The sequence below is a fragment of the Spermophilus citellus genome, assembly GCF_964194105.1.
Source record: "Spermophilus citellus genome assembly, chromosome: 1".
In the NCBI taxonomy this organism is placed as follows: domain Eukaryota; kingdom Metazoa; phylum Chordata; class Mammalia; order Rodentia; family Sciuridae; genus Spermophilus; species Spermophilus citellus.
The window spans coordinates 71,176,152-71,193,845 of NC_138182.1; the positions used below are offsets into that span (position 1 = coordinate 71,176,152).

Here is a 17,694-nt window from a genome sequence, read left to right on the forward strand (position 1 = left end):
AGGGACTAAGACGTTAACACACAGGATTTTAGGGGATGTTTAGGTTCCAAACTATAGCCATACTTGTGGACTTGACTTTTCTATCTTGTCATCATAGAGGGAAAGAGGTAAAAATGCACTATTCAGTCTCATGCTTTGGTGGAGATTTAGCATGTATTATTTTTCTAGAAAAGGAGAATTATACTATCCATATATCTGAAATCCATAAAATTAATTGAAATAATCAAACATTCACTGCATGTTGCATTTTATCTATACTCTCATGTAGAAATAATAGGATAATGAAATTCCTAGGGCAAATTGAATTTTCAAAAGAACTAAAACTCTATAGATTTTTTAAAATATAAATATGAGCTTTTCAAAAATTATCTTTTTAATTTTCAGATTGTGAGCCATGCCTTTAGTGAAGAGGAGCATTGAACCCTGGCACTTATGCCGGGGAGCTCTGCCAGAAGGAATTACCAGTGAACTTGAATGTGTAACCAACAGTACTCTTGCTGCAATCATACGCCAGCTAAGCAGTCTGAGTAAGTCATTTCTTTTTTTTTTTTTTCTGGTTACTGATGACACATTATTAACTTTACATTATCAAATTGATTTCAATTCAATAGTTATGCTATTGCAGATGTAAAGGAAAGAACCCTTCTCCCTTCACATTTTCCAGTGTGTAACTAATTGTTTTGCCCACTGGGCTTGTGATACCCATCACTATACAATGAAGATATAATGCTACAATTACCAGCTCACAAATTATTAGGTAAGACCAAACATGTAGACTCAAAATAGTGTTAATTTATTAAAGCTTTTTCAAATAGTGTTAATTTTTTTAACTTTAGTAAGTTATTTTGTTGAACTTGAGTGGGAGCAATCATTTTTTTTTAAATGTAATAGACTGAAAACTAATTAATACTCGTAATATTTCTGGTACATATGAGGTGCTCAATAAATATTTTTGATTGACTTATGTTCCAAATGAGTCATAGAATAAAATCCAAAGCAGTAAGATTTGCTGGTTTTAACCTACTTAAAATTAAAATGCAGGTACTGGCTTCCATATTGATAAGTTAACTATACATGTACCATATTTATTTTGTATGTGTAGATTTATTGCAAATACAGGCATAAGGAAGGAAAGACTTTTTATTCTAGTTTTGACTGTTAATTTTTAAAACCCAAGAAAGATTCTATTTCCTCAAATATGCATAAAAATGCTTTTCCCTTCAAAGCTTTTTGAAGTTGAACTATTTTTGCCTAACTTACATTTATATCGTGATCTTGTTTTCTCACTTCATCCCACTCCTTTTCTGTTGAGAGGGTTGAGGTAGCATTTCTGGTGACAGGTTTTCACAGTTAAATTTTTCAAAAACTCTGCTAATGACCAGAAAGGCCTTCATGAAATTCCACATACTGGTAGTCTCAAGCATAGGAAGAGTTTTAAAAATTTATTTTGAAGAAGAAACGCTGCAGATAAATATTTCTTTTAAAGAATTGTATTATACTGTGCTATTATTGGTGTATTTTTAGTAGATCTGCACTCATTGACCAAGGAAAAAGTAACTTGGAAATTACTTAAAATGTATTTTAAAGTAAATTTCTTCTGGAGACTAATTATAATTGATTTTTAGTAGTAGTTATGGATAAAATATACAAATCAATATAATTAATTGCAGGAAAATTCCTTGTAAATTATTGAATGGTAGAAATATTTCTGTTTACATTCATATATATTTGCAGGAATTATTTAGTCTTTTGTTTTTATGGCTTAAATGTCTGTTGACAAAGTGAAAGTGATTAAAATGAACAAGCTGTTAAAATTTGAGTAATCTACATGTCATGCTATAAAAATATTCAGCATAGTGTTGTATTGATTGTTTATAGTGCCTGCCCGGCCATAACTTCCTGTAAGCAAATCTGACCACCCAGTGTGTTTGTTGTACATGGACTTCATAATGGGCAGAGTCCATTCAAATATGTCAGTATCCTTAACTGTGGAACCTGTGGGTGTATTATGTTCTGTGCAAGGGTGGATTAGGTTAGGCAGCTAATTTAAGAGAAGGGGATTACCTTGGATTATCTGTTTGGGCCTATTGGAATCACAGGACTTTTTAGAATGTAGACCAAGGATATAGAAGAATCAGTATCCAAGTGTGCGCTGTGAAAAAAGGCTCAGCTGGCTTTTGCTGACTTTGAAAATGAAGGAGAGGACCACAAGCCAATGAATGCAGACAGTTTCTAGAAGCTGCTGAAAATAAGGAGATGGATTCTCCCTCTCAGCCCCCAGATGAAACACAGCTTCACCAATATCTTGGTTTTAATACTGTGAAATCCATTTTAGATTGAAGACCTTCAGAAATATGAGATTATAATTTGTGCTCTTATAAGCCACTCTGTGGTAATTTGATATAGCAGCTATAGGAAACTCATATACCACTTACCCTCAATCATGTTGCATTTCATACGATCCTCAGTACCTTAAGGTTGCATCAGTGAGAAACATTTACCTCAAGGACAGTCAGTCCCTAGTGAGACACTCTCAGTGGCCCCAACTCTGCCTCTCTACCAGGATCACTAGGGGAACATTAAAACAAGATGCTAGGAATCCCCCCAATGATGGTGATTGGAGTATGCCTAAGAGATGCTATCCACCAAATTAGTTACCTGTGTGTCTGGATTGAAAAAGTGAGCTAGGTTGGTCAGATTCTTTTAGGACATTTGAACTAGGAAGAAGCACATGAATTTGCTAGTTTATTATAGGTCCCACTGCTGAAATGTAATATAGGGCTAAAGAAGCCATGACCATCTATAAGCCAAAGTTGTACAGGCCTGAGCCTAGGAGAAAGCAGAGGAAGTCAGTGGCAGGAAAAGGCAAAAGGAAGGACAGGTAGAGAGAACTGCACATGAGAGAGAACATGAGCCCCATAAGGCAGAGAGAGCAGCTGGTCCCTAGACTTTCCCAGGATGGCCTCTCACTGCTATTCAAGGTGCAGTTTTTTGGTGTCCTCAGGGTGAATGTTCCCTTCAAGTTCCCTGCCTGCAACTAGGGCGTGCAACCCAAAAACCCTTTATAGAAAGAGTATATGCCAGGTGTAAATTCTAGAAAAGTAAGAAAAACTGAGTGTAGTGGACTGATTGTTTATGTGTTCACAAAATTCATATATTGAAATCTTATTTCCAGGGTTGTCTTATTTAGAAATAGGGTCTTTGTGGGAAGGTGATAGATCCTGAAGATGAGATTATTGCCCTTACTTAAAAGACCTGAGAGAGACCCCATGTTCCCTCCATGTGAGGACTCAGAATAGGGGTGCACCCTTGAAGCAGAAAGAAGAGCACCCAACAGATATTGAATCCACCAGAACCCTGATCTTGCACTTCTCAGCCCTAGAACTATTTAAAACCACAGACAGTCTGTGGTTTTCTTATCATAGCCTGAACTGACTGAGATGCTGAGGTATTAATTGGTCATAGAATAGCAAATTAGATTTACCATTTATTTATTTGTTTGTTGGTTGTAGATGGACACAATACTTTTATTTTATTTATTTATTTTTATGTGATGCTGAGAATCAAACCCAATGCCTCACATGTGCTAGTCAGGTGCTCTACCACTGAGCCACAACCTCAGCCTTTACCCCAGTACTTTATTTATTAGTGTTTATTCACTTAGTACCTCTGTAGGTGCAACAAACAGGAAGTAATTGTTTCCTGTCTAGAAGTCAAACACATTTTTAATGTGTTTATACTTTATAAATAAAGTATATTTTCAGTATGGTTTTAAAATAGGAAATAGATATGCAGTCATTACAACCTGTAAGAAAACACAAAAAACATAATAATATCTACATAGGTGAATCTTAGTTTTTGTGATTTCTCACTGAACAAATATGCTACTGGATATATGGAAAGTTATATACAATTTTTTATGATCTAAGTTTGTTAGGAAGCATAAGAAAATATTTTAAAAAAGAATATTTTGGGGCTGAGGTTGTGGCTCAGTGGTAGAGTGCTCACCTAGCACGTGTGAGGCCCTGGGTTCAGTCCTCAGCACACATAAAAATAAATAAATAAAGATATTGTGCCCAACTACAACTAAAAATAAATAAATATTAAAAAAGAATGTTTCATGTTACTTTCTATTTTCATAATCATTGAGGTATTTTAAGTTTTAAGAATGCATGAATCTGTAATATTAAAAGTCTTTTTTTTGCTGACTATTCATTCCTATGATAAAGTCAAAACAGAATCTTTAAATTTTCTTGTGCACCTAACCGTTATTCAGTGGGTCCAGATTAAAATGGACTGTGTTAAGTCTCACTTCTGTGCCCCACAACACCTCGCCCCCCATCTTTCAGCATCTACGCTCACACAGCAGAGACTCATTTTCAGGTGTGGTGATAGGTGATATAGAGTTATCTGGATTTCTTGCAAGCAATATACAGAGGCTGGACTTTGTCCTTCTGTGCCATCTTAGGGGCCGGGTTTAGGGGAACTTAAGGACCTTCCTTGAGCCTGAATGGTCCTGCCCACCTGAGAATGGCTTGCTTCAAAAGAGTCAGGGTGACAAATTGTCTGGCAGTTCTAAGGAAGACAAAACAGATCAGGACTCCAGAAGGAATTTCTTTGCTCTTTTCCAATAAGGATGACTAGCAGTTGACATCCTCATTCATCAGGTTATTTTGCTTCTCATCACATTTATTAGGACAGTTCAGAGTCATGAAGATATAAATGACTTTGCATAAGGCAAGAAAAGAATCTGGTTCTGGATGCTAATTGGTCCTCTGTGAGCCCTGTAACTAACTACACACCTGTTGGGAAAACTGGGTTTTTAAAAAACATATTGCCATGTTCCCATTACATCCAAATCAGACACCTGATGTCAAGGCTCAGTAATTTGGAAGCATTGGATTCTTAATAGGATTTGTAGAAAATTGAAATCTTCTCAATGAGAATATACTGATTATTGGTATTGAGTTTAGGGATAGTTGTAGAAATGAAAGAGAGGAAATTTGTAACCTGGCAGTCTTACAGTTAAAGGATCAGAGGCTTTCAGAACTTCATCCACCAAAATAAAAAAAAAAATTAGTCTTTATTAGCTTTCAGATTTTTCTCATTATTTCAAACTATCTAATATGAAAGATCAGAGAAATGGTATGGTGGAGAAAAGCCACTTGCTTTGTATTTTTTATTATATTTTTGGTAATTTTGATTAATAGTGTGTCACTTGGTTTCCATCTAGGGGATATTGATATTTTTTCTTCAATTAATGACAGTTTAGTGCAGCAATTAACACTAAATCAGAATTGCTTTTTCATCATTTCCTTGATTAATAATCTGAGTGCTCTTACTCCTGTCAGCTAGTTGCTCAATTAAAATTATAGTATATTGCAATCAAATTCTTAATGATATTCTAATGCAATTTTAATATACTTTGCTTTAAAAAGGAGGTAAGAAGATAGGACATTTGTGTCATCCTTGGCACAATTTTTTATACCTCATAGGTTGGTTTTTATTACTTTTCTTTGTTCTTGAGATAATAGCTATCTTCCCCTTTCTCTTCTTAATATGATATCACAAAGAAAGCAGTAAGAGCCACACATGCCAAATCCCAGCGGCTCCTCCCTCCGGCTCCTCTGATGCAGGAGGATCAAATGTTCACAGCCAGCTTCAGCAATTTAGCAAGGCCCTAAGCAAGTTAGTGAGGCCTTGTTTCAAAATAAAATATATAAGAAAGGGCTGGGCTATGGCTCAGTGGTAAAGTACCTCTGGATACAGTATGTCCCTGGTACAAAAAACAAAACAAGAAAGGAGTAAGAATTAGCATGTCCCTCTCCACACAAAGTTATTGGTTATATTTGATGATATTAATAAGGTGATATAGAAAATTTAACATAAAAATATGCAAAGGAAAAGATGAATAAATTGCAATCATCAGAGAAAATTATTGATAATGTTTTATCTGTGTGTATTATATATGCACACACACATACATTTATCTTTATAAAAACGGTATCAAGGTAGAAATGGCATTGTAGCCCATTCACTATATAGTATATATTTTTTTATTGATTCTCTTAAGACACAGTTTTTAATAACTGGAGATTCTTATATTGATATGCCATATTGTTTAGACATTTTTGTCTCTTTTTTTTTGTTTTCAAATGAAGTTTATTTCAGTCATTTTATAAACCGAATGCATGATGTTGTTGTTGTTTTAAGATACAAAATCACAGAGAACAAACAGAAAAGCCTGCTAATAGTTCATAATTCCCCTAACCTAAAATCCCTATTGTTGATATTTTGGGGTTTTTTAATTTGTTTATTTTTGAAAACAATTTTATGAGAATATTTATTTTGCATTTGCATCATATTATTAGTGTACTATTCTGCTTTTGTCACTTGTGGGTTTTTACTTGGTTCAGTTTTTTAATAGAATAGGAATTTGATGAAACTTTGTGGAATCTGATTTTTTTTTGTAATTTGTGTATAGTGGATGTATATGCTGGTGAGATTCATTGCAGTATACTCAAATATATAAATAAGAATGTTAGGTCAGATTCATTTCACCGTCTTTGTTTTTCCCTGTCCATCCCTCCTCCCTTTCCTTCATTCACCATTGTCTGCTCAACTGGTATTCTCTTCTCTTTTTTTATGCCTCCTTTTTATGTTGGATTAACTCCTGCTTATCAGAGAAAACATTTGACCTTTGACTTTTGGGACTGGCTTATTTCACTTGTCATGATAATCTCCAGTTTCATCAATTTACTAACAAATGCCATGAAGTCATTCTTTATGATTTAGTCTTTTTTTCTATTCTTGAACATAGAAGTTATTTCTTTGTCAGAGGCAGGGGCACTTATAAATTATTGTACAAAATAGCTGCATATGTTTTGGTTGTTTATGATGTTTTAATATACTTGTCTTGTATCTTAATAATCCAGACTTCTCATAATGAACAAAAAGAATCTCCAAAAATTGCCTAAAATTCTATAAGTCTATTAATTTTAAATTTGTCTCTCTTTTTTGTAATCATTGCAAAATCGATTTTTCCCTCATTTCCATGTTTGGTGTAATTATATAAATGAGAAAGGAGTCTATTTTCTTCTCCTATACTTTAAAAAGTAATTGTTTTTATTAATTCTCCCGAAGGTACAGAATATATTTCATATCAAATTGAATGCTAAATTGACATAAATATTCTTTTTTAAGGGCTCACACTCTTATTTCTTAAGGGTTTGTACTTTGATTTCATGGGCTTGCACTCTCATGCATTTGCTCTGTTTTTGGATCTGAAATTTGGACCTAATTCCATTAAGTGCAGTACTACTGAGAATAGAGGTTTAAATATTTTGAAGGCATGCACTTTATACATTTCTTAGATGTTTTTATCCACAGGATTTTTGTGGGGGGAGGAAAAGGATAAAACACACTTTGTAAAGGTTAAAGATCACAAGTGTTTTTCTGTGTAGGTTAAGGCTAAGGGTAAGGGTAAGTTAGGATATTGATATATCTGCACAGAAGTTGATGTAAGAAGCACAACAAAAATTTATGAAGTTTTTTAAAAAAAAATTCTTCTAATTACTTATATAGGACACATTGTACACAAATGGAACACAACTTCCCATTCCTCTGGCTGTACATGGTGCAGAGTCACACCAGTCCTATAATCATACCTGAATATAGGGTAATAATGTCTATCATACTTCACCATTTTTTCCCACCCACAGGCCCCCTACCTTCTGCTCACTCCCCTCTGCCAATCCAGAGTTCCTCCATTCTTCCCTACCTGCTCCACCCCCATTATGGATGAGCATCCGCTTATTAGAGAAAACATTCAGCCTTTGTTTTGGGGGGGGGTTGGCTTATTTTGCTTACCACGATATTCTCCAGCTCCATACATTTACCTGCAAAAGCCATAATTTCAGTCATCTTTCAGGCTGAGTAATATTCCATTGTGTATATATACCACAGTTGCTTTATCCGTTCATCTGTTGAAGGGCATCTAGGTTGGTTCCATAGTTTAGCTATTATGAATTGAGCTACTATGAACATTGATGTGACCACATCACTGTAGTATGCTGATTTTAAGTCATTTGGATAAAGACCAAGGGCTGGGATAACTTGGTCAAATGGTGCTTCCATTCTAAGTTTTCTAAGGAATTTCTGTACTGCTTTCCAGAGTGGTTGTACCAATTTGTAGTCCCAACAGCAATGTATGAGTGTATCTTTTCCCCCACATTCTCGCTAACACTTATTATTGCTTGTATTCTTGATAATTGCCATTCTGACCAGAGTGAGATGAAATCTTTGAGTAGTTTTGATTTTCATTTTTCTGATTGATAGATAAATTGAACATTTTTTCATATATTTGTTGATCAATTGTATATCTTCTTCTGAGAAGTGTGTGTTCAGTACCTTAGCCCATTTATTGATTGGGTTATTTACTTTTTGGTGTTAAGTTTCTTGAGTTCTTTATATATCCTGGAAATTAGTGCTCTATCTGATGTGCATGTAGTAAAGATTTTCTCCCACTCTGTGGGCTGTCTCTTCACATTATTCATTGTTTCTTTTGAATCCATCCTATTTATTAATGCTTGATTTTATTTCTTGTGCTTTAAGAGTCTGGTTAAGAAAATCAGGACCCAATCTGACATTATGAAGATTTGGATCTACTTTTTCTTGTATTAGGCGCAGGGGTCTCTGGTCTCATTCCTAGGTCCTTGATACACTTTGAGTTGAGCGTTGTGCAGGATAAGAGATAATGATTTAATTTCGTTTTGCTGAGCATTGGTTTCCAGTTTTCCGAGCACCATTTGTGGCAGAGGTGATCTTTTTGCCAAGGTATGTTTTCGGCACCTTTGTCTAGTACGAGATAATGGTATTTATGTGGGCTTGTCTCTGTGTCTTCTATTCTGTTCCATTGGTCTATACGTCTATTTTGGTGCCAATACCATGTCATTTTTATTACTATATCTCTGTAGTTTAGTTGAAGGTCTGCTATTCTGATGCCTCCTGCTTCGCTCTTCTTGCCAGGGATTACTTTGGCTATGCTGGGTCTCTTTTTTTTTTTTTTTTCAAATTAATTTAATGATTGCTTTTTCTATTTCTATGAGAAATGTTTTTGGGATTTTAACCGTAATTGCAGTAAATCTGTATAATGTTTGTGGTAGTATGGGCATTTTGACAATATTAATTCTTTCAATTCAAGAACATGGGAGATCTTTCCATCTTCTAAGGTCTTCTTCAATTTCTTTCTTTAGTGTTCTGTAGTTTTCATTTTAAAGGTCTTTCACCTCTTGTTAGATTTCTTCCCAAGTATTTTTTAAGGCTATTGTGCTTAGGATAGTTTTCCAAATTTCTCTTTTAGTGATGAAACCACTGATGAATAGAAGTGCACTTGATTTATGGGTATTGATTTTATATTCTGATACTTTGCTGAATTCATTTATTAGTTTTAAAAGTTTTCTGGTGGAATTTTTTGGATCTTCTAAATATAGAATTGTCATCTGTAAATAGTGATAGTTTGAATTCTTCTTTTCCTATTTGTATCCCTTTTAATTTCTTTCATCTGTCTAATTGCTCTAGCTAGAATTTAAAGGACTGTATTGATTAAAAATAGTAAAAGTGGGCATCCCTATCTTGTTTCAGTTTTTAGAGGGAATGCTTTCAGTTTTTCTCCATGTGGAATGATGTTGACTTTGAGCTTAGTATAGATAGCTTTTACAATGTTGAGATGTGTTCCTACTATCTCTAGTCTTTCTAGTGTTTTGAACATGAAGGGGTGCTGTATTTTGTCAAATGCTTTCTCTGAATCTATTGAGATATAATTCTTTTCTCTAAGTCTATAGATGTGATAAATTATGTTATTGATTTCTATATGTTGAACCAAGCTTCCATCCCTGGGATGAACCCCACCTGATCATGGTACACTATCTTTTTAGAGTGTTTTTGTATACAATTTTCCAGAATTTTATTGAGAATTTGTGCATTTATGTACAGGACATTGGTCTGAAGTTTTCTTTCCTTGATATGTGTTTGTCTGGTTTTGGTATCAGGGTGATACTAGCCTAATGGAATGAGTTTGGAAGAGTTCCCTACTTTTCTATTTCATGGAATGATTTGAGGAGCATTGGTGTTAATTCTTCTTTGAAGGTCTTATAGAACTTGGCTGTGAATCCATCTGGTCCTGGGCTTTTCTTTGTTGGTAGGCTTTTGATGGCATCTTCAATCTCATTTCTTGAAATTTATCTGTTTAATTTGTATATGCCCTCCTGATTCAGTTCTCATTATAATGTACCTTGGTGTGGATCTGCTCTAATTTTGTACATTTGGGGTCCTGTAAGCCTCTTGCGGTTGATTTTCCATTTCATTATTCAGATTTGGGGAATTTTCTGATATTATATCATTGAAAAGATTGTGCATTCCTTTGGTTTGTATCTCTGTGTCTTCATCTGTCCCTATAAATCTTAAAAGAATTTTTGAAGTTCTAATGCTTCAAGACTTACATAAGTGTTGGCATTTCTCATGAATAAGGTAGAAGGTTATTGAAGGGAAGGAGGATACACCATATATTTAGGAGACTAGAGGTTGAATTTTCCTTGGGAATTCAGAAGTATTTCAGATTTCAGATTTTTTAATATTTGCCTATTCATAATGAGGTAACCTTGGGAATAGCACTAAGTCTAAACAGGAATTTCATTTATGTTTCATATATACATCACTTGCAGATACATTTATACAGGTATTTTTAGTACATTTACACTTCAATTATGACCCATCACTTGAAGTCAGCTGTGGACTTTTTCATGTGTGGAATCATTTGGCATTCAGAAAATTTCAGGTTTTTGGGCATTTCAGATTTTCAGATTAATGATTCTCACCCTATTTAAGATAAAAAGACCCATTAGCCATAGAATTGGAGGGCAGTGTAAGATGAGTTCCCCTCGCCTTAAGAGAGGTAGGATTATATGGGAACTAGTCAAATCTATTGATCCACCATTTGACCTGGAATATTGGAAATACTTTCTTTGGGGCATTATAGAAATAATTATTAAGTTACTTTTAACTTATCCTTTCCCTGTATAATTTTCAATAAAACAAGTGTTAATCCTGCATTGTTCTTAAGAGCACAAGTTAGAGAGTCAGCCAAACCTGAACTTTTATTCCTGGAGATCACTCTGGTTATGTCATCTATATTCTTTCTATTTCATGAGTTTCAAGGCTTATGGTAAAGTATCTCAAGTGATTTATAGATGTTCCTCTAATTGGTTTGATTTACTCTTATCAAAGCATATCGCCTAAAACTTTGAGGGAAAATTTTTAAGGTTTACTTTTTAAAAAAATTTTTTTATTATAGCCACTGTCATCAGATGTATGATTGTAATTATGAGCATCCTAAACTAGTATTCTTCCTTAATGGATGCCCTTTTATGGGAATAACCATTCTCTACTTTATCTTTCATATTCTGTTCTTCATCTTTTGTCCATAAAAAGAGAGTGAGAGACACACAGAAAGAGAAAAGGGAAAAAGAAGCAGAAACCAAAGATGACCCCATTTTTTGGAATTAACTGATATGTACTTTAAAATATTTAGCTTTTCTGAGCATGGTGCATACCTGCAATCTTAGCAGCATGGGAGGCTGAGGCAGGAGGATTGCAAGTTCAAAGCCATCTCTAAGCAACTTATGGAGTTCCTGTCTCTAAATATAAATAAAAAGGGCTAGCTACTTGGGTGAGTGGGTTAAGCACCTCTGGATTTAGTACCTGGTACCAAAAAAATATAAAAATCAATAAAAGGATATAAGCATATATAAATATTAAAATTTTAAAAGTGTTATATGACATATATACAATATATACATGTATTTTATATACAATGTTTTATGTATTTTATATACAATGAAAAATATATTGAAGGAACTTTCAGTTTCTGGTCTAGCTTTTAAGGGACTTGGAAGTCACTCCTATTATCCAATAAAAGAAAAAAACTGAACAAAATAAAAACACCTTTCTTAGATCATCAGAGAACTATGGTCAAAGGACAAACTGATGCCCCAAATTAGTGAGATGCAGATACAGAGAATCACGCAGAAACTCACACATAGAAGCAAAGGAGGACCATTCCAGGCTGAAAAGCCTGTGCTGTGATTGTTGAGTTGTTGGAGACTTAGGACAAATGAGAGATTTAAAAGATCCCAGGGTGCCCAGTCTTTTTTTTAATATTAATTTTTTAAATTTATATATGACAGCGGGATGGATTACAATTCATATCACACATACAGAGAACAGTTTTTTATATCTCTGGTTGTATACAAAGTGTATTTACACCAATTCATGTCTTCATACATGTACTTTGGATAATGATGACCATCACATACCACCATCATTTCTAACCCCATGCCCCCTCCATTCCCCTCTCACCCCTCTGCCCTATCTGGAGTTTGTCTATTTCTCCCATGTTCCCCCTCCCTACCCCACTATGAATCAGTCTCCTTATATCAGAGAAAACATTAGGCATTTGTTTTTTTAGGATTGGCTAACTTCATTTAGCATTATCTCCTCCAACTCCATCCATTTACCTGCAAATGCCATGATTTTATTCTCTTTTATTGCTGAGTAATATTTCATTGTGTATAAATACCACATTTTTTTTTCCATTCATCCATTGAAGGGCATCTAGTTTGGTTCCACAGTTTAGCTATTGTGAATTGTGGTGCTATAAACATTGATGTGGCTGTGTACCTGTAATATGCGTTTTTTTTTTTAAATTTTTTTAGTTGTTGATAGACCACATAAAAACAAATAAATAAAATATGCTGTTTTTAAGTCTTTTGGGTATAGATCGAGTAGAGGGACAGCTGGGTCAATTAGTGATTCCATTTCCAATTTTCCAAGGAATCTCCATACTGATTTCCATAATGACTGTACCAATTTATAATCCCAACAGCAGTGTATGAATATACCTTTTCCCCCCACATCCTCGCCGACACTTATTATTGTTTGTATTCATAATAGCTGCCATTCTGACTGGAGTGAGACGAAATTTTAGAGTAGTTTTGATTTGCATTTCTCTAATTGCTAGTAATGATGAACATTTTTTTATATATTTGTTGATTGTGTATCATCTGAGAAATGTTTCTTCAGATCCTTGGCCCATTTATTGATTGTTTTTGGTGTTTAGCTTTTTGAGTTCTTTATATACCCTAGAGATTGTGCTCTATCTGATGTGTGAGGGGTAAAAATTTGTTACCAAGATGTAGGCTCTCTATTCACCTTACAGATTGTTTCTTTTGCTAAGAAGAAACTTTTTAGTTTGAGTCCATCCCATTTATTGATTCTTGGTTTTAATTCTTGTACTATAGGAGTCTTTTTAAGGAAGTTGGGGCCTAATCCCACATGACAGAGATGAGGGCCTACTTTTTCTTCCAATACACGCAGGGTCTCTGGTTTTATTCCTAGGTCCTTGACCATTTTGAGTTGAGTTTTGTGCATGGTGAGAGATAGGGGTTTGTGAACGTCTAGAGCGTTCAGGTCCCTGGGTAAGGGTCGCGAAATAACCGGGACACAGGGGATGCAGAGCAAAGGCAGCAGTTGCAACTGCATGCTGAGGTTTATTTGCAAGTTCCTTTTATATTCTTCTTCTAACAAAGCAAGCAATTCTTCAGTAACACTTTACCCACATTGCCCAAATATCATGCCTCAGCAGGTACACAGAGCTAAATTCAGATCGTTCCTGTTCATTTGATAAGTACCCTCCCAAAGTTCTTTTTTTTTTATTGGTTGTTCAAAACATTACATAGTTCTTGATATATCATATTTCACACTTTGATTCAAGTGGGTTATGAACTCCCATTTTTACCCTGTATACAGATTGCAGAGTCACATCAGTTACACTTCCACTGATTTACATATTGACATACTCATGTCTGTTGTCTTCTGCTGCCATTCCTATCCTCTACTATCCCCCCTCCCCTCCCCTCCCCTCCCCTCTTCTCTTTCTACCCCCTCTACTGTAATTCATTTCTCCCCCTTGTATTATTTTTCCATTTCCCCTCACTTCCTCTTGTATGTAATTTTGTATAACCCTAAGATTCTCCTTCCATTTCCAAGCAATTTCCCTTCTCTCTCCCTGTCCCTCCCACCTCTCATCCCTGTTTAATGTTAGTCATCTTCTCATGCTCTTCTTCCCTACTCTGTTCTTAGTTACTCTCCTTATATCAAAAAAGACATTTGGCATTTGTTTTTTAGGGATTGGCTAGCTTCACTTAGCATAATCTGCTCTAATGCCATCCATTTCCCTCCAAATTCTATAATTTTGTCATTTTTTAATGCAGAGTAATACTCCATTGTGTATAAATGCCACATTTTTTTATCCATTCGTCTACTGAAGGGCATCTAGGTTGCTTCCACAGTCTTGCTATTGTGAATTGTACTGCTATGAACATCGATGTAGCAGTGTCCCTGTAGCATACTGTTTTTAGGTCTTTAGGGAATAGACCCAGAAGGGGAATAGCTGGATCAAATGGTGGTTCCATTCCCAGCTTTCCAAGAAATCTCCATACTGCTTTCCAAATTGGTTGCACCAATTTGCAGTCCCACCAACAGTGTACAAGTGTACCCTTTTCCCCACATCCTCGCCAGCACTTGTTGTTGTTTGACTTCATGATGGCTGCCAATCTTACTGGAGTGAGATGATATCTTAGGGTGGTTTTGATTTGCATTTCTCTGACTGCTAGAGATGGTGAGCATTTTTTCATGTACTTGTTGATTGATTGTATGTCCTCCTCTGAAAAGTATCTGTTTAGGTCCTTGGCCCATTTGTTGATTGGGTTATTTGTTATCTTATTGTCTAATTTTTTGAGTTTTTTCTATACTCTGGATATTAGGGCTCTATCTGAAGTGTGAGGAGTAAAGATTTGTTCCCATGATGTAGGCTCCCTATTTACCTCTCTTATTGTTTCTTTTGCTGAGAAAAAACTTTTTAGTTTGAGCAAGTCCCTTTTGTTGATTCTAGATATTAATTCTTGTGCTATGGGTGTCCTATTGAGGAATTTGGAGCCCGACCCCACAGTGTGTAGGTCGTAGCCAACTTTTTCTTCTATCAGATGCCTTGTCTCTGGTTTCATATCAAGCTCCTTGATCCATTTTGAGATAACTTTTGTGCATGGCGAGAGAAAGGGATTCAGTTTCATTTTGTTGCATATGGATTTCCAGTTTTCCCAGCACCATTTGTTGAAGATGCTATCCTTCCTCCATTGCATGCTTTTAGCCCCTTTATCAAATATAAGAAAGTTGTAGTTTTGTGGGTTGGTTTCTGTGTCCTCTATTCTGTACCATTGGTCCACCCGCCTGTTTTGGTACCAGTACCATGCTGTTTTTGTTACTATTGCTCTGTAGTATAGTTTGAAGTCTTGTATCGCTATACCACCTGATTCACACTTCCTGCTTAGCATTGTTTTTGCTATTCTGGGTCTTTTATTTTTCCATATGAATTTCATGATTGCTTTCTCTATTTCTACTAGAAATGCCATTGGTATTTTGATTGGCATTGCATTAAACCTATAGAGAACTTTTGGTAATATCGCCATTTTGATGATGTTAGTTCTGCCTATCCATGAACAGGGTATATTTTTCCATCTTCTAAGATCTTCTTCAATTTCTCTCTTTAGGGTTCTGTAGTTTTCATTGTATAAGTCTTTTACCTCTTTTGTTAGGTTGATTCCCAAGTATTTTATTGTTTTTGAGGATATTGTGAATGGAGTGGTTGTCCTCATTTCCATTTCAGAGGGTTTGTCGCTGATATACAGGAATGCCTTTGATTTATGCGTGTTGATTTTATATCCTGCCACTTTGCTGAATTCATTTATTAGCTCTAATAGTTTCTTTGTAGACCCTTTTGGGTCTGCTAGGTATAGAATCATGTCATCTGCAAATAGTGATAATTTAAGTTCTTCTTTTCCTATTTTTATGCCTTTAATTTCTTTAGTCTGTCTAATTGCTCTGGCCAGTGTTTCGAGAACTATGTTGAACAGAAGTGGTGAGAGAGGGCATCCCTGTCTTGTTCCAGATTTTAGAGGGAATGCCTTCAATTTTTCTCCATTCAGAATGATGCTAGCCTGGGGCTTAGCATAGATTGCTTTTACAATGTTGAGTATGATCCTGTTATCCCTATTTTTTCGAGAGTTTTGAACAAAAAGGGATGCTGTACTTTGTCAAATGCTTTTTCCGCATCTATCGAGATGATCATATGGTTCTTATTTTTAAGTCTATTGATGTGGTGGATAACATTTATTGATTTCCGTATATTGAACCAGCCTTGCATCCCAGGGATGAATCCTACTTGATCATGGTGTACAATTTTTTTGATATGATTTTGTATCCGATTCGCCAGAATTTTATTGAGGATTTTTGCATCTAGGTTCATTAGAGATATAGGTCTGTAGTTTTCTTTCTTTGAAGTATCTTTGTCTGGTTTAGGAATCAGTGTGATGTTGGCCTCGTAGAATGAATTTGGAAGTTCTCCCTCTTTTTCTATTTCCTGAAATAGCTTGAAAAGTATTGGTATTAGTTCCTCTTTAAAGGTTTTGTAAAACTCTGCTGTATACCCATCCGGTCCTGGGCTTTTCTTAGTTGGTAATCTTTTGATGGTTTCTGCCGCAGTCTTGGCTGGGCACAGCTCTGGATGTCAGCTGTTATGAATTTGAGTCAAATCATCTTCTTTTTCTGTAGAAATTGTTTTAGTTAATCTCTCTGGAATCCAAATCGGTTGCTGTTCATCCTGTGGGAAAACACAGACAGCACCCCGATTCCATACTATGACTGGATCGGGGCCTTTCCATTGTCCTGTTAGAATATCTTTCCAAAGTACCTTAGGCTTATGTACATTTTTGGGGTACAAGTGTCTTTCCGCAGCACTAAGTCCCGATGAATCTAAATTTAAAAAGTTTAGAGTAAAAAGGGTTATTTTAAGTTTATCTTTGGGGGATATATACCCCTTTCCAATTCCCTCCTTTTGTTTTAATAAGTACATTTTAATAGTTTGATGAGCTCTTTCAACTATGCCTTGTCCTTGTGGATTGTATGGAATTCCTGTTATGTGAGTAATACCAAATGATGAGCAAAATTGTTTAAAAGAGGTGGAAGTATAACCAGGACCGTTGTCCGTTTTTAACTGTTTTGGAACACCCACAGTGGCAAAATTTTGTAAGCAATGAGCTATAACATCTTTAGTTTTTTCTCCGGCATGAAGGGAGCCCATCAAAAATCCGGAAGAGGTATCAACTGTAACATGTAAATATTTTAATTTTCCAAATTCTGGCAAGTGTGTGACGTCCATCTGCCAAATATGGTTAGGTATCAGTCCTCTAGGATTGACTCCAAGATTAACTTGTGGTAAAAATGTCACACAATTTTGACATTGTTTTATTATATGTCTGGCTTGTTCTTTAGTTATTTTAAAACGTTTTTGTAAAGTATTAGCATTGACATGGAACCTTTTATGAAAATTTATAGCTTCTTCTATTGTAGAGAAAATATGTATGTCATGTGTAGATTTATCTGCTAGTTCATTGCCCATACTAAGGGCTCCAGGCAATCCTGTATGTGCCCTGATATGACCTATAAAGAATGGATCTTTTCGGTCCCAGATTAGACTTTGTATAGCAGAAAACAAAGAGAAAACAGTAGAAGAAGGTGAAATCC

The 17,694-nt window shown here is 35.3% G+C and overlaps 1 protein-coding gene across 1 annotated transcript in view; it reads left to right on the top strand.

The window, feature by feature from the left end:
- Nucleotides 1-394: 394 nt before the first annotated feature.
- LOC308649900 (actin-binding protein WASF3-like) overlaps nt 395-17,694 on the top strand; it is a gene marked incomplete at both ends in the record, with an annotated part of 60,238 nt that continues 42,938 nt past the window's right edge. The window contains one exon of the mRNA XM_081295787.1: nt 395-527. Coding sequence (XP_081151913.1) covers nt 395-527 — 133 coding nt within the window. The remainder of the gene's footprint in view (nt 528-17,694) is intronic.